Genomic DNA, 14,317 nt, shown 5'->3' with positions numbered 1-14,317 from the left:
CAAATTGAGATGTGCTGTAAGTACAGTGCTCACCAGTTTCGAAAACGGAAGAGGAAAAAAAAATATTTCATTAATACTTTTTATATTGATTATATGTTGAAATATTTTAGCTTTATTGGGTTTCAAAAGTATTAAACTGAACTTCAACGGTTTCATTTTACTTTTTAAATGTCTTTACTAGAAAATAACATGTTTTTAAGTTTTTGTTTTTAAGTAATCTCTCCACCCAACGTGGGGCTCACACAACCCTGAGATCAAGGGCCTCATGCTGCACTGACTGGCCAGCCAGGCACCCCTGGATGACACTGTTTTAAATTGACTACAGACCTAATGTAAAAAGGACAAGCATTACCGTTAATAGAGAAAAATGTAGGGGAATATATCTGTGACTCCAGGGGAAGAAAAGGACGTCTTATACAAAAGTTCAAATGCAGGGGCGCCTGGGAGGCGCAGTGGGTTAAGCGTCCGACTTCAGCCAGGTCACGATCTCGCGATCTCGCGATCCGTGAGTTCGAGCCCCGCGTCAGGCTCTGGGCTGATGGCTCAGAGCCTGGAGCCTGTTTCCGATTCTGTGTCTCCCTCTCTCTCTGCCCCTCCCCCGTTCATGCTCTGTCTCTCTCTGCCCCAAAATTAAACGTTGAAAAAAAAAATTCAAAAGTTCAAATGCACAAACTTTAAGACAAAAATTAGATTCCATAAAAAATTAAGAATTTCTGTTCAATGAAGGACATCATGGACAACGTTGATAATTTAGTGGAACGACAGAAAATATTTGAAACCAATAAGAGATTTATATCTAGAATACACAAGAAAATCCTGCAAATCAACAACAAAGAGGAGATTACTACCACTAAGAAAGATGAGCAAAAGATATGAACAGGAAATTTACAGAAGAACAAACCCCAAAAAACTTTACACCTATTATACTGGTAAAAATTTGAAAACTGGATAATGTCCAACATTGGCAGAGTTGTTGATATACAGGGCCCCTCACGTGCTGACTGGTATAATTTTTCCAGAGAACAACCTGGTACTACTTAGATAAGTTAGTTCCAAGAATACCCTATGACCCAGCAAACTAGCAATTCCACCCCGGGTTTATATCCCTCCAAATTCTCACAGGGATCCATTAGGGCACACATAATTAACATAATGGTGTTAACTGTAACCTTGTTTATAATGGTGGGGGGTTGGAGGCAACCTAAATGTCCTACATGTAGAGATGGATAGGTAAAATATGATTGCACACTAGGGAATATTACACAGTGGTTAGATATCACACAGCAACACCCGGGGGGTGGGGGGAGGAGCGGTTAGCAGAAAAATTAAAACAGCCATGCAACACAAGTTGCATAAAACATTTACACAATTTACCCAAATGCGCAATGGGTGGACCTTGTTTATACCCACATTAGAAGAAACCAACTGCAAAAAGACGTATTTGCAACAATCTAGAAGAAATTTTAATATAAAGATGAGATAATATTAGCATAGTGCTGATGTTTTAATTAGAGGTAGATAGTGAAGGCCTTATAGGTGAAATGACATTACATCTCAGGTTGCTTTTTAAACACTCCAGCTCCCCCCCCCCCCACACACACACACATGCACACACAAGTATAGAGGATAGATAAAATAAGCAGAATGTTGGTAATTGTCAAAGCTGGGTAAAGGGTCCATAGGAGTTTGTCATAATATCCTGTCTCTATGCCTTTTTGAAAATTTCCACAACAAAACATTTCTTAACATGGAAAAAGCATATGCGCACTAAAAAGACATGTCTCGCAAAAACACAAAATAATACACATTAAACTCATTAGAATCGCTGCCTGTGAGGGAAGGGGAACTGAGATAAAACAGAATAAATAAGAGTAGGGAAATGGGGGGGGGGAGATGGAACAATATAAAAACGCAGGGAAGAAAAGGATGGTGAATGAAATGAAATCTTTAGAAGGGTGAAACGTGTTAAAAAGACATTAGTTTTGGTGACCTCAGAAAATTTGGGGAAATTGGAAAGGTGGACAGAACCCAAAACCCAGCACTCAAAGGTGGGCAATAGCAGGTTCAGACTCTATATTTGAAAATAAATCTGGCCTGGAACACAGAGAAAGAAGCCAAGATAGAAAACATTAATAGTGAAGATGAGTGAAAGCTATTTCACAAATGGATGAGGAGGTCCCTATACACGTTTTAAAAGTCTGAGTGTTGGGGCACCTAGGGGGCTCAGTTGGTTGAATTTCTGATTCTTGGTTTTGTCTCAGGTCATGATCTCACGTTTGTGGGTTCAGGCTCTGCACTGACGGTGCGGAGCCTGCTTGGGATTCTCTCCTCCCTCTGCCCCTCCCTCGAGCATGTGCTTTCTCTCTAAATAAACAAGCATTAAAAAAAAGAAAAAAAAAAGTGTAGAGAGAAACTGGAAATTACCATGAGGAGGAGGGAAGGAGAGAAGTAGATAGCAGTAGGAGAAATCATGAGTTGTATTAAATTTGTAAGGACAGTGCCTCTTCTGAAATGGTGTGGGAAACAAAAAAAGAATTCCGTGAAAGAAACTTATCAAAGTAGCTGGGGAGGAGGAGAGCACCCTGGGGAATTTGTGCCTGATGGTATCAGAGAAGCTTCTTTGGAGCCACCACAATGAACAATGGTGATTGACAACCTCACTGGCATGCTCCACTCAGAGATAAACTGGGTCCATCAATCTCTATAAACGTCTATTCTTTGTTCAAGGATGACAGTGAGTAATCCACTTAAATAGCTTCTCTTTTGCCAGCAGGAGGTGCCCTTGGACTACAGCTGAATTTTGAATGCTAGAAAGTGCTGAGGAGTCACAGTTGCCTAGACCTCCAGCAGCTTGGTGTGGACTTGGAGACCCTTTCTCACCCCTTCCCTCAGTCCAAACAAGGAATTTCTCTGGGCCTCTGCACCAAGTATTCTTTTGGTGTGTTCACCACGGACCAGGGACCGTGAAGGACACACATCAGAGTTGATACCCTACCTAGAGAAAGAAAACCAGCCGACATATGTATATGAGCAAACAAAACGTTACTGATAAACGTAGCCTGGATAACAATGCCTCATAGAGCTATCCCAGCTCTGCCATCTTTCGTTCTCTTTCCTCACCAGTGGATAACATGTTTGCAGTGAAAAAAACTAAGTTATATTGTTATATTTAAAGCTCTACAAAAATTGACTACGTTTGCTTAAAATGCTTCCTTGTTTCTAAAATGTTATCCCAAGCTACCAAAGAGGTTGGCCAGCCCGGTAAGAAACCCCTGTTTAGAGGACCCAGTGAGATAACCCTTTGTCATCAGCTACCCGCCCCCACCCCCCAATAGCACGACCCATTGTGATGATTAGCGACATCCGAGGCTTCCGATTACACCAAGGCAATGGGTGCGTCCGGAGCCCTTCTGACGCTTGCGCTCCGACCCTCCCCTCAACCCCGCTTCCAAGGTACTGATTGGCTAGCCGGGGCTGGGGGCGGACTGACTTCCGCTCCGCAGCGACGTCACCAGTTGGCCCCGCCCCCGTGTCAGGGCGGCTGGGAGCCTAGCCTGAGGCAGCCATTTGTATGCGGCTGCGGGATTGGCCGCCCGGCTCCCGCGAGGGGGAGGGGAAGGAGGCAGAGCGCACTCGCGCGTGCGTGAGCTGGCGCGCGAGAAAGGGCCCGGTCGCGCCGAGGCTCGAGCGGCCGTCGCCATTTTGTAGGGTTCTCTCTGACGCTGGAGCCGCCGCCACCGCCGCCGCCACCCGGAGGTGCGAGTGGGTCTTGTGGGTTTGTGGGGAGCCCGGGGGTGGGCCGGGCTGGGCCTCTGGCGAACGGGGCTCGAACAAGGTTTGGGTTTCTCTGGCTGCGGGAGGTCCGGGGAAGACAACGGGAGGAGGCGGGGCCGGGTCTCCGGAGGGGGCGGGGCAGGGGTCGGGTTGAGTCTAGTCTTTGTTGGGGCGTAAGAACTGGAGGTTGGGTCGCTGGGGGAGTACGAGATTGGGGCCAAGGAAGCCTCTTTATTCTTAGAGTGTCTTTGAAGGTATTACCGCCCGGAAGAGACGTGCACAGATTTCCCTCCAAAACCTCGTTACCGGGGTCACTCAAGATAACATGCCTCTTGTCCCTTTCTTGAGCTCTTTCCTGCCCTCCCCAAACAGTATTTTAAGACATAAAACAGCCAACCCTGTTATTTAAATGCTCCTCGTTTCACGGAGATAGACTATGCCATGCATGCTGACCCCCGACCTCCTGTTTGTGTGTCACATCTCACACTACCCCGAAGTACAAACCTTTCCCCTCTACTGAAAAAATAACGAACGTTTATGTGAACGTTTATATGAATCTTGAAGGTGCCAAGAACTTCTTTGGAGGGCTAAACCAAATGCAATGCACTGGAATTCCCCACTCCACCCCTAACTTTTGGCAATCTTGTTTCTTCCCTCCCAGGCTCTTGTCAGGATGGTGAAGCTGTTCATCGGAAATCTGCCCCGGGAGGCCACAGAGCAGGAGATCCGCTCACTCTTCGAGCAGTATGGGAAGGTGCTGGAATGTGACATCATTAAGAACTACGGCTTTGTGCACATAGAGGACAAGACGGCGGCCGAGGATGCCATACGCAACCTGCACCACTACAAGCTGCATGGGGTGAACATCAATGTGGAAGCCAGCAAGAATAAGAGCAAAGCCTCCACCAAGTTGCATGTGGGCAACATCAGTCCTACTTGTACCAACCAAGAGCTTCGCGCCAAGTTTGAGGAGTATGGTCCAGTCATCGAATGTGACATCGTGAAAGATTATGCCTTCGTGCACATGGAGCGGGCAGAGGATGCAGTGGAGGCCATCAGGGGCCTTGACAACACAGAGTTTCAAGGTGAACTGCTCTGGGATCTGGGTGGCAGAACTGAGTAGTGGGGTCTAGGTCAAGACAGAGATAAGAATGCAGGACCACGTGGCTGGCAGGGTGGTGTCTTCAATTCTATTTTGGCGGATATAATAGATTGCATGTTTACCACTCTTAAGTACGGTTTACTCTTGGGAGAAGCAAACACTTCCCCTTTTCAGATGTCTTTGCCAAGATGTTCCTCCGCAGCTGTATAGAATCACAGACTGTGGGTTACTTTATCCCACAGTCTTCATTTATCTGAGTTCTGCTGGAAGTTTACTCTGCCTGGGCAAATGAGCACCTCATGTGAGAAGGGAGGATAAAAGTCTGTGGATTGCCTGCTGCTTTTGTTATATTCAGGAAGCCTTATCTTTGAGAGTTTAAAGGCCTAGGATTTTGTACTCTTTACTGCCTTGGGTGATAGGTTGTTGTAGGAAAGGGGAACAGAGACATCTAGAGAGATCCCTATGTTAAAAATCTAGATGGTAAACCTGGATTTGGGGGAGTATCTTTTGAGTGCTCAAATATATTCGGTCTGTGAACTGTACAAGCAGGGTCAAAAACCATGCCATTGGACTATTCTCTTCGGCCTACTATTATTTAATGGAAAAATAGAGGAAATTTTTAAAAATACTAGGTTGAATGAGGTGATGGTCTTGCTTCTGAGAGGTTCCAGTAAGGGTGTTGTAGAGTGTATTGTGTAATTTTTTTTTTAAGTCTGTTTATTTATTTTGAGAGAGTGTGAGCAAGTGTGGGTGGGGGAGGGGCAGAGAGAGGATCCCCAGCCGGCTCTGCAGGGTCAGCCAGATGTGGGGCTTGAACCCCCGAACCATGAGATCATGACCTGAACCGAAATCAAGAGTTGGGTGCTTAACCAACTGAGCCACTCAGGCGCCCCTAATTTTACCAGTTGTAAAGGTACATCTGTTCTTATTAATACCTTGAGGTTGTCTGAAGACTCTGCAGCTGTGCTAATGTAGCCACTAGGCACATGTGGCTATTCAATAAATTTAAAAATTCATTTTCTCAGTTGTACCGCACACATTTGAAGCACTCAGAAGTCACATGAGGCTGGCTAGTGATTGAATTAGTGTAAATACAGAACATTTCTGTCATCATAGAAAGTTTTGTTGGAGAGTGCTGTTCCACAAGAAGTTTTCTGTTGACAGTATCATCTTGGGCCACACATATACAGCCACTTTCCAGGTTCATAAATTAACACCATTTTTTCTGAGTGCCGCTGAAAGATTTGTTGAGAAGTATTTAAGTGTCCTCTGCTAAACCTAGAAAACAGTGAGAAAAGAAATGGGAGAAAAGGCAAAGTTGACCAGAAAAGGGTAAGAAAGTTTGCAGATAGTGTAGATTGCAAATAGTGTGCATCGCATCGCTCTGGCCTCAGCCAGTGGTGCCCTGGCCGTTAGGTCATCTCTGTGGTATAGGGTGAAAGTCACAGATAACTTGCTACCGTTAACTAGTTGTGTGACTTTGGCCAAGTGTTTTAACCTCTCTGTGCTTCGTTTTCCCCACTTAACAAAATAGAATTAATGATCCCTGCAGTACCTCCCTCACAGGATGGTAGTGAGGCTAGGATGAGGTAATAGATGTGAAAATGTTTTCACAGTAAAGCACTATAGGATGAAAGGTGAGTGTTGTCTGCTACAATGAGTGTGTTTCCATTATGGTTAGAAACTGATTTATAATTTGATAGTTAAGCTTTACTCATTTACCTATTTTATTTGTTTTTCTTTTATTATTTTGGAAAGCTGTTGCCCTTTAGACAGCTTTAAAAATATTCTTAATTATTTTCACTTGAGACAAGAACATGACTGGACAGTGTTTGGAAAGAATGGGGGGAGGGGGTTCTCTCTTGACAGGTAGCAACATGTAAAGAATGCAGTTAAAGCCGGGTACAAATTCTGCAGAGATATCCTAGTAGTGTAATACTCCATGTCCTTACCTTTTTAATATATGATTGAGTAAAAAGATAAGGGCAAAATATGCGTACAGAAATCAGTTAATTGGGGGGCGCTGGCTTGGGAAGAGTGTGTGTTTTAATAAACCAGGTTTAATTACTCTGGGAAGTGGGTGTTTGAGTAATGGTGATCCATGAATTGTTTAAAACGTCATTATTGGAAAAGAAAAATCCTTTATTTGGTTTTCATGTTCTTAGCCTGGCTTCTCTGGAGAAAGGACTCCACTCCGAGTTATATATATATAGACATTTTTATAACCAGCTCTTTTTTTTTTTTTCCAGATGACAAGAGAAAGTTTAGCATTGGATAATATGTTAAGGGTTTTAAAGAAAATATAATCTACATACCAATTTGTCACATTTTTTGATAAAGCCTTTTTTTAGTCAACTGCTAATGAAGGTGGCCTCTTAAAAGAGGGCCATTTTGAACATCTTTTGAACCTTTATATGTTAATAGCTGCCATTTAGGCTTCTGCGGGACTTAAGAAAGGAAACAGCGGAACCTCAGTTACCTGGGTCTTTCAGGACCTGTTTCCTCTCCACGTGTAGCAGTGAACGGGAATTGGGAATGAGGAAGCAGCTGAATTGGGAATGATGCATGAGTTCAGGTGTCTTGTTCCCCTCCTCCCCCAACATGTAAACAAGCACTAAGCTGGAGTACCGTTGTGGGTCAGCTACACACCCAGCCTTCTCTGGGTCCAGGCACAGGATAGGAGCTCAGTGTTTAGGACCCCAAGTGGCCCATCTCTCAGGATTTTAATAATCTTTTCTGTTCCAGTTTTCGGAAGAAAACACCTCTATTAGGTTGGTTTTCTGGGAAACGTTGGCAGCATATTTCAGTGACTTTTGGAGGTCTCAGAAAATCTTTTAAGTTTTTGGCTTCTCCAAGTGTAGTAGTGGTAGAATTTAATCTTTCGACATTCTTTGCCTTGGTTCCTTAAAGTAATAGAGAAGCACAGTATTTTTCAACTATAAGAACTTTAGGGGACTTACAACCCTAGTTTTACAACCTTTGGAACATTGTGGAAAAAAAACCTATCACTTCTATTCAGATCTTTCAGTGCTGGTTAGAAAAATATTTTACCTGAATCCTTTTCCCAGCTACTACAGAGGTAGATTTTGCCATAGATGTTTATAAATTTATGAGTTCTACTCAATAAAACAGGAATGAAGACTGGGTGTAGTAATAGAAACATCAAGCAAAAATTACTGAGTTTTGTTTCTCAAGAAAAAAATTCTTTTAATGTGCTTTTAGGTCTCTCAATTGGCTACTTTTTAGATTGGCATGGTTACTCCAACTTCAGAATTGGAGCAGTTTGTGTCTGTCACACAGGTTCATGTCACCATGCATGTTTGAAAACCAAGTACCTTGTGTCTTCCAGTCTAAGTCATAGGGAACTACGTTTGGGATATAAATTGGAGCAAAAAAGAATCCGTATTTCTGTTCTAAACATAGTTAGCCCAGGGTCCTTAATAACGTCTCAGAATTAGAATGGGAGTATTTAAATCTCTGAAAGCAATGGGTGGCTAAATGCTGCTTTTGGAGAATGAGTGCCGTTTGGCATCTGTTGACTCTTAGTGGTGATGGTGGATGCTGCGTCTCTGCCGGCAGCTAGAAGAAAAACCCGAGCACTTTTGTTTCTGCTAAAGAAAAGGTTTTAACTTGGAGTCGGCAAGTTCTAGAAACTGGGGTGGTATGAATCTTAGACACTGGGCGGAACTGAGTTTGACTAAAGTGATGTTACTGCACTAACCCGCTCCCCTCTCAGGGTCAGTGCATGGCGCTGTTCTGGCTGCCTGTCCTGAATCGGGCTGTTTCCAACAGGATGGTGGAGCACGAGGCCTCCTATCCGCATAGCTGCATCCAGAACAAGGTCTGTTAAAGAGAGAGCAACTTGCTGATCGTGGAGGGGGGATTTGTTCCGAGCAGCCTTTAAGTGACGCGAAGCCCCTGTTCTCTGCCTCCAGTGGCTGCCTTTTGGCCACGATTTGAGAAGTAACTGACTTTATCTCCAAAGTCTTAGGCAGTTTGGCACTAAATACTGCCAAAAATAATCCTTTCCTCAAACTGCTTTTAAAGACCTTGGATGCTTTCATCAGTAAGGGTCCCTGGGCATGGTGGTACATAGCCCTGGGCAAAGATTGTTTCTTCTCTTAGCTGTTCCTGGTGCTGGTCATTTCCTGGAGGAATGGATGTTGCTTGTTTGTATGGGTGTCCAGAGAGACCTGTAGGTAAATGCTGCATTTTTCTAAGAAGTAGATAATCCCCTGTGAAGATTGTAAGCTACACTGCAGGATGAAATGCTGGTCATTCCATTTCATGGGAACATATTGTCCTGAAGAAACCAGAACTGTTTCAGTATCTTTCTATTTTTGCTGTTGAGAGACCTTGGTCAAGTTTTCTTTTTCACGGTAGGCATGGATTCACCCTTGCTGAAAAATGTGGGGTGGGGTTGAAATCTGGAGGGTCTTATAACTCCTAGAGGTACTGGAGGTGAAGCAGATGATGAGCCAGGTATGATTTGTGTACCCAACATAGCCTTCTGGTGACATCTGCAAAAATGGCTGGACGAAACAAGATGGACAGAAGATCGCTGTGGTTTTTAAGCTGCAGTTAAATGCTCAGGCCTTGTATTGCCCTGAGTAAATCAGTGAGAGGTTGGTAAGATGCTTTTCAGATCTGGCATAACTGAGGTGGTGTTGGCTATCTGATTTGGAAGAAATGGCAGGTCTTGAATCGTTATAGTTATAATCAATCTTAGCAGTGAAAAGTGCTGAACTGAAAAGTTTCTCAGTTTCTGTGTTGGGGGGAGAGGGGGAAGGAAGGGAAAGTTGTGGACACAGAAGTAGGAGGGAATCTGGTCAACCTGGTGTAAGTAGAAAGTATTGACTGATCTCAGAGAACTCAAAGGTCCTAGCTGTCATCTATATTGAAGAGTTCATCTTTTGGAGGGAATTGCTGAAATAGGGTTGCAGGAGTGTGTGTATGTATGTGTGTCTTAGACCAACTAGTTTACTTTCGTTTTGGGGAGGATTAAAGAATGTCATTGAGTTATAATAAGTCTTCTTACATCTATTTTCTCAAGGCAAAAGAATGCACGTGCAGTTGTCCACCAGCCGGCTTCGGACTGCCCCTGGGATGGGAGACCAGAGTGGCTGCTATCGGTGTGGGAAAGAGGGGCACTGGTCCAAAGAGTGTCCAGTAGATCGTACAGGCCGTGTGGCGGACTTTACCGAGCAGTATAATGAACAGTATGGAGCAGTGCGCACACCTTACACCATGGGCTACGGGGAATCCATGTATTACAACGATGCATATGGAGCACTCGACTACTATAAGCGTTATCGGGTCCGCTCTTACGAGGCAGTGGCAGCGGCGGCAGCGGCATCTGCGTACAACTACGCGGAGCAGACCATGTCCCATCTGCCTCAAGTCCAGAGCACAGCTGTGACCAGTCACCTCAACTCCACTTCTGTTGATCCCTACGACAGACACCTGTTGCCGAACTCAGGTGCTGCTGCCACTTCGGCTGCTATGGCTGCTGCTGCTGCCAACAGTTCCTCCTATTATGGAAGGGACCGGAGCCCCCTGCGTCGTGCTGCAGCTGTGCTCCCCACAGTTGGAGAGGGCTACGGTTATGGGCCAGAGAGTGAGCTGTCTCAGGCTTCAGCAGCTGCACGGAATTCTCTGTATGACATGGCCCGGTATGAGCGGGAGCAGTATGTGGACCGAGCGCGGTACTCAGCCTTTTAAAAACTGGAGGTGAGAGTGGGGTGGGTGTGGTTAAGAGACTCTATTTTGTTTCCTTGAAAGAGACCTGTGCTGCATGGAGGAGGCTAAAGCCACCTGTTTGTTTGCTGTCAGGACAGTCTCCAAGTGGTATAAATTACATAGTAGTAGTTTTAAATATTTCTCTAGCTTAGGCCAGAGGTTCATTTGGCCTCTTGAGGTTTTTTAGTGTATGACTCCCAACCAACTTTTTCCTTCTGAGAGAACAACAAACTCAGTTAGTGTGAATATTATTTAATCAAGCATAAGCAATCTGGGTTACAGAATGTAGTTAAGAGAACATTTGTTGAGGCCCCTCTTTGTACATTATATTATTGAATCTACACAATAAGCCTTTAAGATGTTTTCTCTTTTACAGAGCAGGGAACAAAGGCTCAGAGAGGTTAAGTACTTTGAGGTCATCTGACAATTGAGAGGTAGAGTTCAAACTCAGGCCTTGCTGACTCCAAAATGACTCTCCTTCCACCATGAAAGTCACTGTGGTCTAAGCTGAAGAGCACGGGTTCAGGAGTTACGAATGAATGTCACAGTGAGAATTTTAACTACAACTTTAGACTTCTCACTTGCCAACAAAACTACTACTTAGGTCATTAGCCTTTATCAGAGGAAGCTCTTCTAATATCCTAGAGCTATAAGCCAAATAAAGATCTATAAATTTCAGGTGTTTATTAGTTCTAAGACCCTTGAAAGCAAAATGTTTTGATGCCACTGTCCCATGGAGTCCCTTCCTTATTGGTAATCCAGAGCGTCGTCTTCTGTGTGGGCACTTTAAGCCCTGTTTCTGCAGAGTCTGTGTTACTATCGTGTAGAACCCCAACACTTCTCATTTCTTCTAGCAGTTTTTGGTTTGTGTTCAAGAGGAACCTATAAGGAACTAGGTAGAATAGGTAATTTTCTAACGGGTATAAAATCCCACTGGTGGTACCCCTAGAAATTTAATTTTTCCTACTTTAGACAAGGTATGCCAAAGATGTTGGAATGTCAAGAATAATTAGCAGTAATATCTAGAGATTGATAAATCTCTTCATCTGAGTGGAAGTGGCATCACGACAACTTCTGTTCTCATGGTTTTCCTTGTACTTTGAAATCAAGCATCACTTGAATTGGAAGCCTACCCGAGGGTCAAATGGAGTTACCGCTGAGTTTCCAGGGTTCCTAACTTACCCTGTTGGTAAATATATGTGTAGAAGAAAATAAAGCAATAGGAATTTGCCCTTTTATGTAGTGAGAAGCAAATGATGCTTTGAACCTGTGATGAATTATACCCTGTGTGACCATGACACGACTGGGATCTCCTGAGACCACTGTGTAGTGGTGTATCTTCATGTGCGTGTAGTAATCTTATACCTTGTGTAGCTTGCCTTAATTTTTACTTTTAATGCAGCAGGATCTGCCATGAAGCAGGATATTTCTCTAAAGGTGGTATCATCTACCAGATGACTTCTGTTTTTCTCATATGTGTTTCAAAGTTAAATTAGTGTACTATGGTCTTAAAAGGGTATCGTTAAGGTATTTTAAAGTGAATTTTGACTGCAAGCAGTGGTTGTTCAACTAACCTCTTTTTAGTGATGACTTTTAAAGAAACTTACCTTCCAGGTGTGAACCTCAAATGGACTGAATAACCCTGAGTTGGTTGCAGTCCCAGGAGCCTGATGTTAATGAGGCTGCCAGGATGAAATACTCCAGAACTGTTGGGGATCTGAATTTGGGTCTCACCCTAGCAGAACTGATTCAAGAACGTCACAACTTTTGAAGTCGGTTGGTACAGATCAAGACCAAGATTTGGCCCTTTGTCTGTAATAAGTAGAGGAACTTGGTGTGAGTTAACTTCTTTTCTCCCCCAGCCATTGGTGTCTGGAGTTCCCATCATCAATGGAAGAATTAGGGAATTTTAGGATTTCTTCCTTTGATTTGGTAAGGGAGATGTGATCAATTAGGGGAACTCCTGGAATTATGGCTCTAAATGTGTGACAGTATGACATGTTGGAGGGTGAATGAACCATTCCTTGATACGCTTTGTGATTGCTGTTTATGAAACTTGTTTACTTATGAAAGAGTAAAGCGAAACAAATTTAGAGTAGTACAGTTGGCCATATTTGAGGTCTTGGCATCTTCTGCTTTTTTCTGGACCTAAAAATTAAATTATGGTTTTGGATAATATCTATGTATGCCCTTTGTTGCAGTGACAGTAGCCTTGTATCACAGAGGTTGTCTTGACTAAAAGATGGTAAGAGAGTGGAAAAGATGTATTTTATCACCAACACAGCAGTCTGCCAGATAGATTGCTTCTAATTCTATATATATAACTAGAAGTAGAGTCCTTGGTAATTACATGGGATGTAAGTTTGATCCAGTCTGACTTGGTTTTGTTTTGTTCTTTGTTCTTTTCCCCCTGGAATACAGGACGGGACCAGGGCCCTTGTGCTCGGAGCCAAGCTGCTCTCCAGGCATTGTGTAAGCCTCTTGTGTTGTGCTCTCTTTCAGGTAGGATAATTGCGGACTGAACCCTCGGGCTGCGGTCATATATGAGAACTTGCTCCGCGCGGTCCCCTTTGCCGGGATGTTTCCATTGCTTCATGTTTCAGTAAACAAAGGAGTTTGTGACCAACTATGTTTTCTTTCTTAATTTAATTCTTCTAAGTTGACTTTTCTTTCCTCCTGATACTAGTCTCTGTAGCCTTTCACTCTATTCCTTATATTCTCAGCCTCTGAGCAGCCCTAGGTAAGGATTATGCTGGCATCCCCTTTTTCCTGTACAGTGGAACCCCTCTTATCTTGCTTTCCTTAGGAGTTGAACCCTTCTCCCTGTCTACCTGCAACATCTCCTTTCCCTTTAAAATGACCATGTAGTGGCAAGCGACCTTTTACTCTTCTCTGTTAGCTCTGGACTCTAACATTGAAGCTAATCTTCTGAAACTGCTAGGACCATTGGGGTTTTGGGGGAGGGGGGGTTGTTTTGTTTGTTTTGTTTTTTTATGTCTGACCTGTGATCGTGGTACAGCATTAGCTGAAATTTAGCCTTGTTTTATTCCACTCCTCCCACTTTTTTTTTTTAATATTTTGACAAATAAACGTTTCTAACACTTAAGTACCTTTTTGTGTTATTTACTGTTGTGTTATATACTGTTATTTACTACCAGTTATTTACTACTGTTATTTACTACCAGTATCTTCTGGCTCTTGTATCTTCTGGTTCTTTCTTAGTTGTGCTCAAACTACAAAATTCAAATGAGTAATTGCCTGAAATTTAGATGTAGAAGGAGGGGTTTGGTGCGGTCTAGGTAATGTGGCCTCAGTCAGTAATGGGTGAAGAAAAGTTAGCCAGCATCTTGAGACATTGACAAGTATGCTACTGCATATGGTCGGGTTCCTTCTGTCTAAATAATTAGAGTTGCTCTTTTCACTTTACAGGTTAGCAAACTCAGATTAGAATGCTTTACCAGGAAAAAATAAGCCAGAATATCTCCAAGGACATCAGGTTGACTCTATTTGACTTCATATGTTCAATTAAATTCACTTAAAACTACTCAAGTCTCACTTCCTATGGTATTAATATTCTGCTAGGATTAGACTTTGCCTAAAGTGAATAATAGTTACGAGACCAAAAAGGGAGAACATGTCATATTTTGAGCAGAAAAGCAAGTAGGGTATTAATGATCAGAAGGGACAACATCCTGCAATTAA

General features: G+C 43.3%; 1 protein-coding gene across 5 annotated transcripts; it reads left to right on the top strand.

Moving 5' to 3' along the window:
• The first annotated feature begins 3,572 nt into the window (after window positions 1–3,572).
• On the top strand, window positions 3,573–13,721 carry RBM4B (RNA binding motif protein 4B). 5 transcript variants are annotated; one of them, XR_002736425.2, is made up of 5 exons: window positions 3,573–3,756; window positions 4,436–4,859; window positions 9,930–10,606; window positions 12,230–12,391; window positions 13,118–13,721. XR_002736425.2 is itself a non-coding variant. In XM_019812736.3 (4 exons), the coding sequence occupies exons 2-3, from the start codon at window positions 4,448–4,450 to the stop codon at window positions 10,595–10,597; spliced, it is 1,080 nt and encodes a 359-aa protein (XP_019668295.1). In that variant the 5' UTR covers window positions 3,573–3,756; window positions 4,436–4,447; the 3' UTR covers window positions 10,598–10,606; window positions 13,037–13,721. The 5 variants fall into 5 exon arrangements, 3 of the variants coding, with proteins under 3 accessions (XP_019668295.1, XP_006937615.1, XP_003993737.1); XR_441367.5 differs by having other exon boundaries at window positions 13,037–13,721; XM_019812736.3 differs by lacking the exon at window positions 12,230–12,391 and having other exon boundaries at window positions 13,037–13,721.
• The last annotated feature ends 596 nt before the right edge of the window (window positions 13,722–14,317 follow it).

The sequence above is a fragment of the Felis catus genome, chromosome D1, assembly GCF_018350175.1.
Source record: "Felis catus isolate Fca126 chromosome D1, F.catus_Fca126_mat1.0, whole genome shotgun sequence".
Classification (NCBI taxonomy): domain Eukaryota; kingdom Metazoa; phylum Chordata; class Mammalia; order Carnivora; family Felidae; genus Felis; species Felis catus.
This window is presented reverse-complemented; position numbering and strand designations above follow the sequence as displayed.

What these genes read in the sequence shown, in the direction of transcription:
- RBM4B (XM_019812736.3), top strand. Translation starts at nt 4,448, where the DNA reads ATGGTGAAGCTGTTCATCGGAAATCTGCCCCGGGAGGCCACAGAGCAG. An exon ending in TGACAACACAGAGTTTCAAG is followed by an intron (nt 4,860 to 9,929) that starts GTGAACTGCTCT and finishes TATTTTCTCAAG; the next exon opens with GCAAAAGAATGCACGTGCAG.